At 40.5% G+C, this 13,165-nt stretch overlaps 1 protein-coding gene across 1 annotated transcript in view; it reads left to right on the top strand.

Annotated features, from left to right (window-relative positions):
• Nucleotides 1–1,152: 1,152 nt before the first annotated feature.
• The window catches only part of kiaa0319 (KIAA0319 ortholog), a 122,632-nt gene continuing 110,619 nt past the window's right edge, over nucleotides 1,153–13,165 (top strand). Inside the window, exons 1-3 of the mRNA XM_041184007.1 lie at nucleotides 1,153–1,207; nucleotides 3,841–4,604; nucleotides 7,700–7,901. Of these exons, the coding sequence (XP_041039941.1) occupies nucleotides 1,153–1,207; nucleotides 3,841–4,604; nucleotides 7,700–7,901 (1,021 nt within the window). The remainder of the gene's footprint in view (nucleotides 1,208–3,840; nucleotides 4,605–7,699; nucleotides 7,902–13,165) is intronic.

The following is a 13,165-nucleotide window of genomic DNA, read 5'->3' as shown; positions in this document are numbered from 1 at the left end:
ATCTAAGTGCAGTACATTACTGGTTCCCCTTTATCAACAACACATGTGACTCGTTCAAAGATCGCCAATAAATTGGTTAAACGTGATTTCCGTGATACAAAACCAAGTTGACTCTGCCTGATTGCCTTTAATTTTTCTAAGTGCCCTGCTACAGCATCTTTAATAATAGCTTCTAACATTTTCCCTCTGACAGATGTTAGGCAAACTGGCCTGTAGTTTCCTGCTTTCTGTCTCCTCTCTTTTTGAATAAAGGAGTTATATTTGCTATTTTCCAATCTAATGGAGCCTTCTCCGAATCTAGGGAACTTTGGAAAATTAAAACTAGGACATCAACTATCTCACTAGCCACTTCTTTCAAGACCTTAAGGTGAAGTCCATCCGGACCTGGGGATTTGTCAGACTGCAGCCCCAACAATTTGCTCAATATCACTTCCCTAGTAATTGTAATTTTCCTGAATTCTTCCATACTTCCATTTCCTGATTTACAGCTATTTCTGGGATGTTACTTGTGTCTTCTGTAGTGAAGACTGAAGCAAAATACCTGCTTACTTTATCTGCCATCTCCCAACTTTTCATTATCAATTCCTCAGACGCACTCACTATAGGACCAATGCTCACTTTGTTGACTCTAGTTTAAATAAAGATAGAAACTCTTACTATCCATCTTTATATTACTAGCTAGCTTTCTCTCGTACTCTAATTTTTCCGTCCTTATTAATCTTTTTGTTATTCTGTGCTGTTCTTTATATTCTTTCCAATCTTTTGACCTGTCACCCATCTTTGCGTAATTATATGCTTTTTCTTTAAGTTTGATACTGTCTAACTTTTTAAGTTAACTATGGATGGTGGGCCCTCCCCTTGGAATTTTTCTTACTCATTGGAATGTGTCTATTCTGTGTATTTTGAAACATCCCTTTAAAGGTCTGCCACTGAACTTCAATTGACATTCCATTGAGGGACAGACCCTGGCCAGCTTAAATCTGTTATAAATGTTTAAAAGTTTAGAACAGTTTTAATAAGTGTCATAACTATTTTAAAATAGTAAAAATCATTAAAAATTACTCCTGTCATTGAGCTGAAGACTGACTTCAAGGGGTGTGATTGGGTGTGGCTTTGCAATGTGCCAAGAAGGAAACCTATGCTGTTAGTATGATGTGGGCCCTGCTGCAGGAAGAAGAGGAAGTTTTCACTGCAGCCTATGGACAAGGTAATTTTTTGGGGCAGCCAGCCTCAAACACTTCAGCCTTGCCGATCAGAGAACTATCCAGATCAATGTGTACAAGGGTTATTGAATTACAAATGTCATAAGCTTTCTTGCCTATTGTTTTCACTATCTCTGAGATTCTCACTAACCGTGACTACTCCAATGCAGAAATCAGGTTTGTATGATACCATCTAGAGGTGTTATTAGATGTACAACTACCATGAAAAACATGATTGAGTTTCTTAAACAATCTGCTCCTATTTATGCCAAGTCACTTAACCTGAATTACTGGATAATTTGAATTACACTTAAAAGGCCTGCTATGCCCTTTCATTGCAATTGCTTAATTCAGATTTCAAGGTAATAACATTTTTTGGGACCTTTATTTTGTCAGGCATAGCCTCAACACACAAAGCAACAATTTAGCGACTTTAATGTAGGAAAAAAATTCCTTTTGAAAATTTTTCAGGAAGGCAGTTCCGAAGTGTGAGACCTGGTGACTGAAGTCACTGCCCTCAATAAAAATGTGCAAGACGCTGGAGTCAGAGGAATATGGAGTTTAAGGGGAAAGTTTTAGAGCTGGAGAAGGTTATAGAGGAAGGGAGGGACCAGACTATGAAGGGATTTGAATATGAGGGTGAGAATTTTCAATTTGAGAAGTTTGGTGAATTGGGAGCCAATGTAGGTCAGCAAGGATAGCATGATGAGCAAATGGGACTTGGTGCAGGAAAGGATGGAGACAACAGATTTTTGGATGAGCTGAAGTTTACGGAAGATGGAAGATGACGGTGAGAAAGGCATGGATGAGGATGTCAGCAATAGGTGGGTAGCGGTAGTTTCAGTTTTAAAAGCTTTGTTTCCCTGATACTGTTGATTGCTCTGCTCTGTGACTGATTGCATCAAGGAAACCAGCAGAATTTTTCCTGCACACTCTTTGCCCAGCGTTGCCTGCCCAACTTGCCCTCTGTGGGTTGATCCACAATGATTTTCTTCCCTCCTCTCCTCACCCCTAAGGCTTATGTTCCAGAAACCAGCCCATCCAAAATATTTAAAAGCATTGTTCCAGTCCATTTCCTAGTGTCTGGGATGCAACAAAGGGCAGGCAGGAATACTGCATCATTGCAATTCCAGAAGCTGCAATGCAGCCAAAGGAAATTCAACACCTCAAAGTCATGGCTTTCAGAAAATTTTAACATAACGTCTTACAAAATAGTTACAGCTTACTTAGAAATTCTTGGGATAAAAGAAAGAAGGAACTTGCATTTTTGTAGCACCTTTCACGACCTTGCAATTCCTAAAAGCCAGTGAAGTACTTCTATGAAGTATAGTCAGCTTTCTATAATAGGAAACACAGAAGCCAAATTGTGCACAGCAAGTTACCACAAACACCAATGAGATAATGACCAGATAATCTATTTCAGTGGTTTGTTTGAGGGAGCTAGGAGACTGGGGAAAAACTTCCTTGTTCTTTGACATAGTGCTGTGGGACCTGAGATGGTAAATAGGGCCTTGATTTAATGTCTCATCTGAAAGACAGCATTTTCAACAATGCAACACTCTCTCAGTACAGCACTGGGGTTTCAGCCTAGATGGTATGCTCAGTCTCTGAAATGGGGCTTGAACCATGCTCATAAGGGGGCTACTACTGTACCATGGCTGACACAGGACTGTGAATTAAATTGGACAATAAATTAATGATATAACAATGGGGGAAAGTATTGATTAATATTTATAACTGAATGGACTGCTAGGCTTCTGCTGTTTGTGGTATTTGTAAGTGATTTTGGTGGTGATGTTCACAGTGGAAAAGCTAAGGATCCAGAGAAGGAATAAATTTGGAATAGGTTAATCAAGATTTACCAACTAGGTGGATGATTCATAAATGGAACTTAATAATGTAAAATGTCAGATATGATATCTGTGCTTGAATGGGAAATATGATTGTAAAATTACATTGTATCATGTAATGTGAGCTAAAATGTGTCATTGCTTTGCACAGAAGTGGTTACAGTAGCAAATAAAATATTGATAAGAATGAGACCCAAAGATTGCCAGTCTCATGAAATGATTCTAACATTATATAAAGCACAAGTGAGCTCATATAAGAATATTGGCTTAGCTGTGATCCCCACTCTGGAGATTAGAGACAGATTGTTCTACTGAGGGAATGCTGCAATGCTGATGGTGCTACCTTTTCAATGAGATGCTGCCTGCCCCCCTCAGATGCATGTAAAAGGAGAGTAGGGGAGTTTTCCCCAGAGTTCAGGCAATATTTATTCCTCCATCAATTACTGGGTCATTATCCCATTAATAATTGTTGGGACTTTGCTGTGTGTGAATCCTACATTTCTACATTATAAAAACTACTTCATTGGCTGTAAAGCACTCTGGGATGTCCTGAGATCATGAAATATGCCGAGTGAATGCAAGTTTTTTCTTTCGCTGGCAGGAATGCAAAATCAGAAAATTACCTGTCAAATGTTCCTCTGATATTATCCCTGTAGCATAATTTCAGCCCCAATATATCCAACACATTATCTAGTAGAACACTGCAGTAAAGGAGCCCAGTTCGCTGTCATATACATGTAAATTTGAACTAATTGGAATTTTAACCGTAGATTGTAATGTTTTCACAGGTGGCCTATCCGATTACTGCAGTGAAACTGTTCAGTATTCAGATGCCATAGTTTCTCCAAACCTAAAGACAACTAAGATCCTGCGAGTTCCTCCAGCAGTTTCAATGTCTGAATGTATATCAGCATGTTGTGATTTTCCTGGCTGTGACTTGGCATGGATGTTTGAGGGCCGTTGTTATATTATAAACTGCCAGAACAGGAATGAGTGTGAACCAAAGAAGACCAACGCTGTGGAATCTTATTTAACCTTTGTGCAAAGGTCACCAGTTAAGAAATCAAGCTTACAAGAAGCCCATTATAAAGGCAGAGGGCATTCCATAGGGAAGCAGAGAGAGTTGGTGTCAACTGAGGGGAACGGTAACCTGCAAGGCTTGTATGGCGAAGGCCTGAGTCTTGATGGTTCTATAACGGAGGACTCCATGATGGATTACAAAGAAATACCTGCGACTGTTGGGAATGCAGAAGATTCCAGCAAGGATCAAGAGCAGATGCGTGGCACACAGGACTGGCCTCTGTGGGACTCCAAATATGATCTCGATATGTCTTCAGTGAAGGTTAGTGGAGTCAGTGATGAGGAGGAGGATAAGTCTGCTGGAATTCAAAATGGAGCCCCTTCCGATGCGGGCTTTGCTGTTAACGAATCTCAGGAAGTATGGAGTGATGAAACAAAGCAAGACGCAAATAATATGCTGAAGTTTGTCCCTTTGGAGACAGTGGGAAATCTACTGCAGAATTCAAATGAAAACAGCACCAGTGTTCAAGAGGTACTTTTAAATATCTTGCTCTTGTTTCAGGTTTTATTTCATTCTTCTTTGAAGGCATTTTCTCCCTATCCTCCTTGGATTTCAATGTTGTGCGTCAGCCATTGTAAAGATAACCAGTGGGTAACCTTCCCATAGGTCAGTCCAAGACTGCCAGGGTACATGATGGGGTTTGGGAGGGGCAGAGGAGGGGAGTGGGCAGGTGGTGAAGGAAGAGTAATGGTTGTTCCCATTTCTCCTGCCTTCCTCAAAGGAAGTCCCTCAACACAATTGAAACTGGGAAGTTACGGTTTGGAGATTTAAGGAGCCTGAGCAACATACTTATTATGCTCTATACTATAAGCAATAGTCCATTGTAGAAGGCTTTAAATTATCAATGTATTGAATTAGAAGCATTAAAGAGCTTTTACAGATGGGGCTCCAGGTTTCAAATCGTTGTTGTGGTAATTTGAAACTGGATCATGATGATACTTTAGTTGCAGTTTAATGGTAGACAGCAATGTATTATGGTCAAATTAAAATACAACCCATTGGAGGACTAGTGCACATTGCAATTCAGAAAGCAGGATCACAGGCTCAAGCCTCTACTTCACTCAACTTGTGACCTGAGCCATATTGTTTAAGGAAGTGCCCGGGAACAGTTAATTGCTCCATACAAAGTGGTGGTAAAACTAGAAGGGATGGTCAAATTAGGTTGGTCATTGGGCCTTCTGGTGGTGAACCAAGGATGGCAGTGGGCAGTGACTTGGGAGCAAGCCCTCTGTCCAATCAGATGGCTGCAAAAAGATGAGCATTTCTATAGCTCTTTCCACAACATTAGGACCCCGAGAGTGCTTTACAGGCAATGAAGTACATTTGAAGTGTAGTCACTGTTGTAACGTAGGGAAATGTGGCAGACAGTTTGCACACAGCAACGTCCCACAAACAACCATGCGATAATCGTCAGATCATCGTCTTTTTTTACCCTTTGGTTGAGGGATTTTTGTTGGCTAGGATCCTGGGAGAACTCTCTTGCTCTTCTTTGAAATAGTGCATTGGGACCATTCTCATCCACCTGAGAAGGCAGGCAGACCTTAGTTTAACTCATCTGAAAGATTTCCCCTCTGTTAGTGCACCTGTCCCTCAACATTGCTCTGTCGTGTCAGCCTGGTTTTGTACTGAAGTCGGACGTGAACTTAAAACCTTCTGAGTTGAAGGCGAGTGTGCTACCATTGAGCCAAGGCTGACAATGGCATGGAACCGAGGCAGAATCTGAGATAAAAGGGTAAAAGACAGCGTGTGTCCATTATTTTTAAAGAGCAACTCTCAATCTCCCCAACATTGATTATAACTATCATTTTAATTGTAGCACTCTTGGATATTGCACATTGCTCAACCCAGTTCTTTAATGAAGCCATGCTAAGTATGGATTCAGACATTGCATCACTTTAACCAATGTTACAAAATAAAATTTTTTTCAATGCAATTTTAAGAGGTAGCAGTGCACTCTGCTCAATATTATTTTTAACATTTAAAAATTTTCATTGTGGCTCCTTCATGGATTTTGATAAACTTTAGAATATCAGACAACTTTTATTTAATTTTTTAAATTCTTTTCTTTCCCTTCGCTTCCGAGATATCTGACTGCTAGCATAATGTTTTATGAGAGACAGCCATTTAATGATTGGCCACTCTTGGATGAGCTATGTTCATACCATAAGACCATAAGATCATGAGCATCATGTCAGCAAGCCAAACCCCATCTAATCCATCCAGGAAAGAATGTAGGAGCTGGAGGAGATAGACATAAGGGAGAGGGAGAGGAAGAGAGACGGGGTGTTTGTGAAGGGACAAGGCCATGGTGTGATTTGTAGACGAGGGGAATTTGATTCATATGGAAACAGGGTGCCATAATTTGTTATTCAGGATGGATGTGATGGACAAGGCTAATTTAGAGTGGGCCATGATACAGGTGGTAGGGCTTTGGTCTGATTTGAGATTGAGGAAGGCAGGAGGCCAGCAGAGAGTGCTTTAAAGTGGCCAAGTCTGCAAATAAGACAAAAAATGGACCAACAGCATGGAAGTAGAAGTGGGCCATGTTATCTAGGTGAAAGTTTGCGACCTTGGTGCTGGAAGGGTTCTGGTGTTTAAAACTCAACTCCAGGTTAGACAGGACTAGAAGTTTATGAAAGGTCCTTTAGTGGCTGAGAAGGGGGTAGGAATCAATGACAGGGGCTTAAGGCACTGGCTTTATCTACCTGATTTTGAGATGGAAGAAGTTGTGACTCATACAACACCTGATGTCAGACAAGCAGTCTTACAGTGCAGAAGCGTTCAATGGAGATAATGGAGAAGCAGGGTTAGGTATGATCACATGTGTGAAAGCTGATCCAATTCCTAAGAATAATATTGGCAAAGGGCAGCATATGGGCAAGAAGAAGAGGCCAAAAGCGAACCCTTGGGGAGGATGGTGGTGGGTGTGGGGTGTGTACTTAAATGGTTATGTTATGAGGCAGGGAAAGAGCAACATTGCTGAAGATGTGCTGACTGGGTTCAGATAGCTGGAGATAGAAGTATGCAAGAGCTGTCTCATGAAACTGAACGACAGCACAGGCATTGGAAGAGGATGACAAGTTATCCATATTGAATGCTGCAGGGCAACCAGGGAGAATGGAGAGGCATGTCACAGCATAGTCATGGCGGAAACCAAACCTTGTGCTGTTGCTGAGGGTTCATCTCTGCTGTGGATTGGGGAAAGGCAGATTGGAAGGGTTCAAAGAGGAAGAGGTGGACCTGGAGCATTTTAGGTGAAGGAATTTTTGGGTGACAATACTGTGCACAGATGTATTTTCAGATCTTTCCCTTGTAAGATACCTTGTCTGCCAATGCCACATTGATGGGGGGAGCAACAGAGTAACATCCATCCATATAAATAAGAAATTTTATCTAAAATCTAGAATAGCTGATATCAATGCTTAAAAAAATTGGAAACGTTTTTCACTTGGGAAATAGTCATCCACAAAAGTTGCTTTCTACAATCCATTTTTTTCTTTGAGAGTGCACATCAAAGTAATGCAATATTTCTCTACAAGTAATGTGTTTTTCTTTCCCTTTTCCAGGAGCACGTATTTCCCTCAAATTCATCATTTGCTGAAACAACGTCTGCAATATTGAGCCCAGAAACCAGCAATTTTGCATTTGAACACCAAGAGAAGCCAGGAGAAGGCATCCAGATTGTAACTCCCAGTAGTGAGAGTTCACTTGCTGCATGGCCCACTGCCACAGAAGCATCATCAATGTCTTCAATCACTAAGCAACGAGGTACTGTGCTGTTTTATTGATTCAGCTGAAAAGGCGAAGTGCTGTTGTAATGTGGAATTTGAGTTTGAACGAAGAGCAATACAAATTATACCCTACATTTGGGCACATAATCAGGAGAACACAGAATGGTGGATATCCAGCAACAATTTGCAAAATTCATACGATCTTACAGCACAGAAGTCGATTCTGACGATTGTGCCTGTGCCTGCTCTCTGAAAGAACTATCCAATTAGTCCACTCTCCTGTTGTTTCCCCATAGCCCTGAATTTTCTTTCCTTTCGAGTTTACATCTAATTCCATTTTGAAAGTTGCTGTTGAATCTGCTTCTGCTACACTCCCAGGCGGGTAATTCCAGATAATGACAACTCATTGCCTTACTGGTTCTTTTGCCAATTATCTTAAATCTGTGTTGTCTGGTTACTGATCATCTTGCCAGTGGAAACAGTTTCTCCCTATCTACTCTATTATAATTTTGAGCACTTCAATTAAATCTCCTCTTAACCTTCTCTCCCATAAGTTTGCAATTGATTTTAAGGGATCAGATGGCAATAACCCATGAGAGTGAAGCTCATGTGGTTTTTGAATGTTGTCCAAATTTTGAAAATTGATTGAGGTAAAAAGGTTGAACATGGATTGTCTGAATTGAAAGAGACAGTGGTGAAGAAAGGCCTCTCACTATCATCCATTTGGCCACTCCTGCATGCTGCCTTATCACTGGCCTTTTTCCTTTTGTTCTTTCTCCGTCTCCCCTCTCATTCACCATCCACCTTTCCCCGGCCCCTAAACATAATAACTTACTTCAGATATGGTTTTTAATGCTAGCTGATCACCATCAGCGTACCTCACAAATTGTGGGATCTAGAGAGATTACGATGTTTTGTTGCTCAGGTGAAGCTCTGTCTAATTGGCCCATCCTTTTCTGGTTGTTGCCCTCATGCTCACTATGGGGAAAATAGCTTATCTTATATTCAGAGGTCAAATAAAGCCTGATTGTTGAGAAACGTTTCTGTAAATTTGACAGCTGCTGTAAATTCTCAACTCCTGCCTGGAGGAAAGAGCAAATTGTTAGGATCCGACGAGATGTTTGACTTCTTTTCTCTTTTCTTTCTTACACTTTTGACAAGTTGAAGTAAAATTTCTGTCGTATGATTGAAATACAGTAAATGAATGATGGCTGTGATTCAATTTAATGCTAATCTGTCCTGTCCACCTGCCCAAAGTCTTATCCACGAATTTTGATTGGCTAATGTCTGACTCTCTGGCTGTGTTTGTGTTGTTTGTTAATGGTGCCTATAATGCTTTTTTCTGATCAGTTCACTGACAAAAATGCATGTCTCCCTCTCCTTTGATTTAACATAACATTTGTGTATTGCTGAGAAAGCTGACAACCAATTTAAGATTGTCAGTTGGGCTTGCAGTGTGCTGCATTTGAGTGTACTAGAAGCTACAGATATTAATACACAGAGCCCCGTGCTTTTTGCAGACAGAAAGAACATGTACACACATTGCACCTGTTTCAGCTAAACAAAAAAAGTGACGGCCATTTGTTGACTCATTCCTCAGGACAATGCCTTGATCAATTGAGGTCAAGCTGCCTGGTTTAAATTTCAAACGATGCTTGGCAGATAACTGTCAGTCACCAAGAATTCGTGCATTCTCCATGGCAATGTCTTTACCAATTAGACTCCACTTGCCGACCAGTAAGCGCTCATTTCTCATACAATATAAATTGTTGTTTTCCCCTTATGTTGGTATTCTTGCGAAATGTCCTGATGAGTACAAAATGAAAAGCCTCAATATATCTCTTTTTTTTCAGCAATACTCAAGTTCTGTGCTGCTAAGTGACTATTTATATAATTTAAATTATGGCACATATGACAATGCAGCATTCCCTCAGTACAGCACTAAAGTGCTAGCCAAGATTCATGGGATTGTATAGCACAGAAGGAGCCTATTCAGCCTATTGTGCCTGTGCTGGCACTTTAAGAGTGCTCTTCAATTAGCTCAATTACCCTGCTTTTTTCCTATAGTCCTCCAAGACTTTATCTTTCAAGTTTCCTTTTGAAAATACTCTTGAATCTGCTTCCATCACTTTTTCAGGCCGTGCATTCCAAAACATTATAAGTCACTGTGTTTGTGTAAAAAAAAATTCTCTCCATTTCCTCTCTGGTTCTTTTGCCAATTATCTTTCATCCTGTGTCTGCTGGCTATTGACTCACCTGCCAGATTAGATACTGATGTCTCTGGATTCAGGCTTGAACCCATGATCTTCTGAGCCAGAGGTGAGAGTGATAACACTGAATCAAGCTGAGTACTGTATGCTGTATGAAGTTTTATTTTAAAGTATTAAACCACAAACAACCATTTTACAGTTGCTAGTTCCTCACATTTTTCCTCAGTGAACCAAATGAGATAAAATGGCTGATTTTTTTTTTTATTATTCTACTGTAGGAAACCACCAGGGCTCCAAAGATCAGGAATTAATACTTAGGGGATAGATTTTAATACCTTTGGAACTTGAAGGAGGAAGGAAAAACTAGAAAAAGATTTGAGAACTGGGAACTAATTAATTGGAATGTGCTGAGTCTTTGGGCTGAATTTTGCAGGAAAATAATAGTGTTTAAGACACACCATGGAATCACAGAATTGCTACAGCACAGGAGGAGACCATTCGACCCATCATGTCTGCACTGGCTCTCTGAATGAGCAGTTCACTTAGTGCCATTCCTCCCACCTGCTCCCTGTAATCCTGCACATTCTTCCTTTTCAGATAACACTCTAATTCCCTCTTGAATGCCTTGATTGAACCTGCCTCTACCACGCACTCAGTCAGTGCATTGTCTACCTTAACCGCTCACTGTAAAAAAGATTTTACTCATCACTTTTGCTTCTCTGATTTTTTTTTCAACTGACATGAAAAACGTTATGCATAGACATAAGCAAACATGATCAGAGATCGAAGACAACCGTAAAAATAGGTACATACCCTACACAGTACATTCCTAACACCCTGGCTGTGTTAACATCATACTTGAACGTTCGACACTCATATGAGTTGAGCCTGGAGATAAAGACAAAATGCATGCTTGAGAATGGGATGGGACAGGAATTCCAAGTTAATATTCTTCCCCTTCCTCCTCTCCTTCCCCTTCAATGGAGTTAACACCAACTTCTTTAAATCTAGGCTTTCTCAATCTCAATCCTTTCACGAGTGGGAACAGTTTCTCCCTATCTACTCTGTCTTGACCCCCCATAATTTTCTATCAAACATCCCCTCAGTCTTCTCATCTCCAAAGAAAACAGTCCCAACTTCTCCCAATCAATCTTCATAATTGAAGTTTCTCATCTCTCGAACCATTCTTGTGAATCTTTTCTGCAGTCTCTCTAATGCTTTCACATCTTTCCTAATGTGCGGCACCCAAAACTTACACAAGGCCAACATACACTCCTTGTGCTTGTAGTCCAAGCCCTTATTAATAAAGCCTAGGATGTTTTACTAACCGCACTCTCCACCTGCCTTGTCACCTTCAATGATTTGTGCACATAAACATGCAGGGCCCTCTGCTCCTGCATCCCCTTGAGAGTTGAACCCTTTTTTTATTTTGTCTCTCCATGTCCTTCCTGCCAAAATGAAAAATTTCACTCTTCTCCACAGTGAAATTCATCTGCCGTAATTTATGTGTAAATCAGCCAGGATATTCGGGGAATAAAGAGATGTACAGTGAGTTGCAAATACCCAGAACTACCTGGCTGATCTATGTTGCTCCATTGTTTGGTTCACACAGTTTCTCCCTATCTACTCTGTCTTGACCCCTCCATAATTTTCTATCAAACATCCCATCAGTCTTCTCATCTCCAAGGAAAACAGCCCTTAGCTTTCCTGTTATCTCTGAGAACTTGTTGGATTTGCATAATGTTGATTAAAACCATCACAGAAAGCTAGGGCTGATAATTAAGAGTGCAAGTGTACTTTAATGATGTGATAATTTTTAATGCAATACCAATCAACATTGTTGACCCAGAAAGTGAACAGTGTAATTGTCTCATTCCTGCATGTAGTAAATTGTTGTTGGAGGTTTTAAAAAAAATCAACTTTTTATTTTTTCTTTGTCTTTTTTCACTCTCTCTTAATCCAATCTTTCTTTCCATCCTTTTAATTCTCTTTTCGTAACTAATTTAATTCTAATTTGCCAACTCTATTCCACTCTCCTTCTCCATCATTCCTGTGTTTCTTTTGCAGGATAAATCTCATTGGTTAGGAAGGTACACTGTTTATTCCACAGGAACAACTGTAGCGTTGATCAAGTTCAAATTCATTAAATTGTAAATCAAATTGTTTGATTAGGTAAGGAGGTGAGATAAGCATTGTCTGCAAATTATAAGTCTTTACACTTTGCTTTTCCTTGTACTCTGCAGGCTAGGACACTCATCACTCCATATGCTAATGTTACCTAGGTGATTTCAGTAGCGATAAAGCTGTTGATGTCTGCATTTAAAGCAGTCTTGCCAACACTTGTGATTTTCAAAGGGAGTTCCAATCAAAAAAGAAAGAGCTTGCTTTTAAATTTCACCTTTCACAACTTCATATCCCAAAATGCTTGACAGTCAGTGGAGTACTTGAAATGTGGACAATTCTTTTATCTTCATTCTTGGGGTATGCACGTTGCTGGCAAGGTCAACATTTATTGCCCACCCATAATTGCTTTTGAGAAAATGGCGGTGAGCTGCCCCCTTGAACCGCTGCAGTAATTGTGGTGCAGGTACACTGAGCGCTTGTAGTTGGGGAGCTTCAAGATTTTGACCCAGCAATGGTGAAAGAATGGCAACATATTTCCAAGTTGGTGTGGTTTGTAAATTGGAGGGGAATGTGGTGCAGATGGTGATGTCTCCATGCGCCTGCTGACTTTGTTCTTGTAGACATTAGAGGTCACAGAACACAAGAGATAGGAGCAGCTGATTGTGGGCTTCAACTCCACTTTCTGCCCACTCCCTGTATCTCTTGATTCCTTGAGCGACCAATAGTTTGCCTACCCCAGCCTTAAGTATAATCAGTGATGGAGCATCCACAGCCCTCTGGGGCAGAGAATTCCAAAGATTTACAATCCTTTGAGTGAAGAAATATCTCATCTCGATCTTTCATGATCAACCCTCTTTTCCTGAGACTGAGGCCTCGTTCTCTAGGTTCTCCAGCCAGTGGAAACAATATCTCAGTGTCTACCCTGTCATGCCCCTTCAGAGTCCAATGAGATCACCTCTTATTCTTC

This window comes from Carcharodon carcharias, chromosome 3 (genome assembly GCF_017639515.1).
Source record: "Carcharodon carcharias isolate sCarCar2 chromosome 3, sCarCar2.pri, whole genome shotgun sequence".
Classification (NCBI taxonomy): Eukaryota; Metazoa; Chordata; class Chondrichthyes; order Lamniformes; family Lamnidae; genus Carcharodon; species Carcharodon carcharias.
Note: the sequence above shows the minus strand (reverse complement) of the source record. Positions and strands in the feature narration are given on the sequence as shown.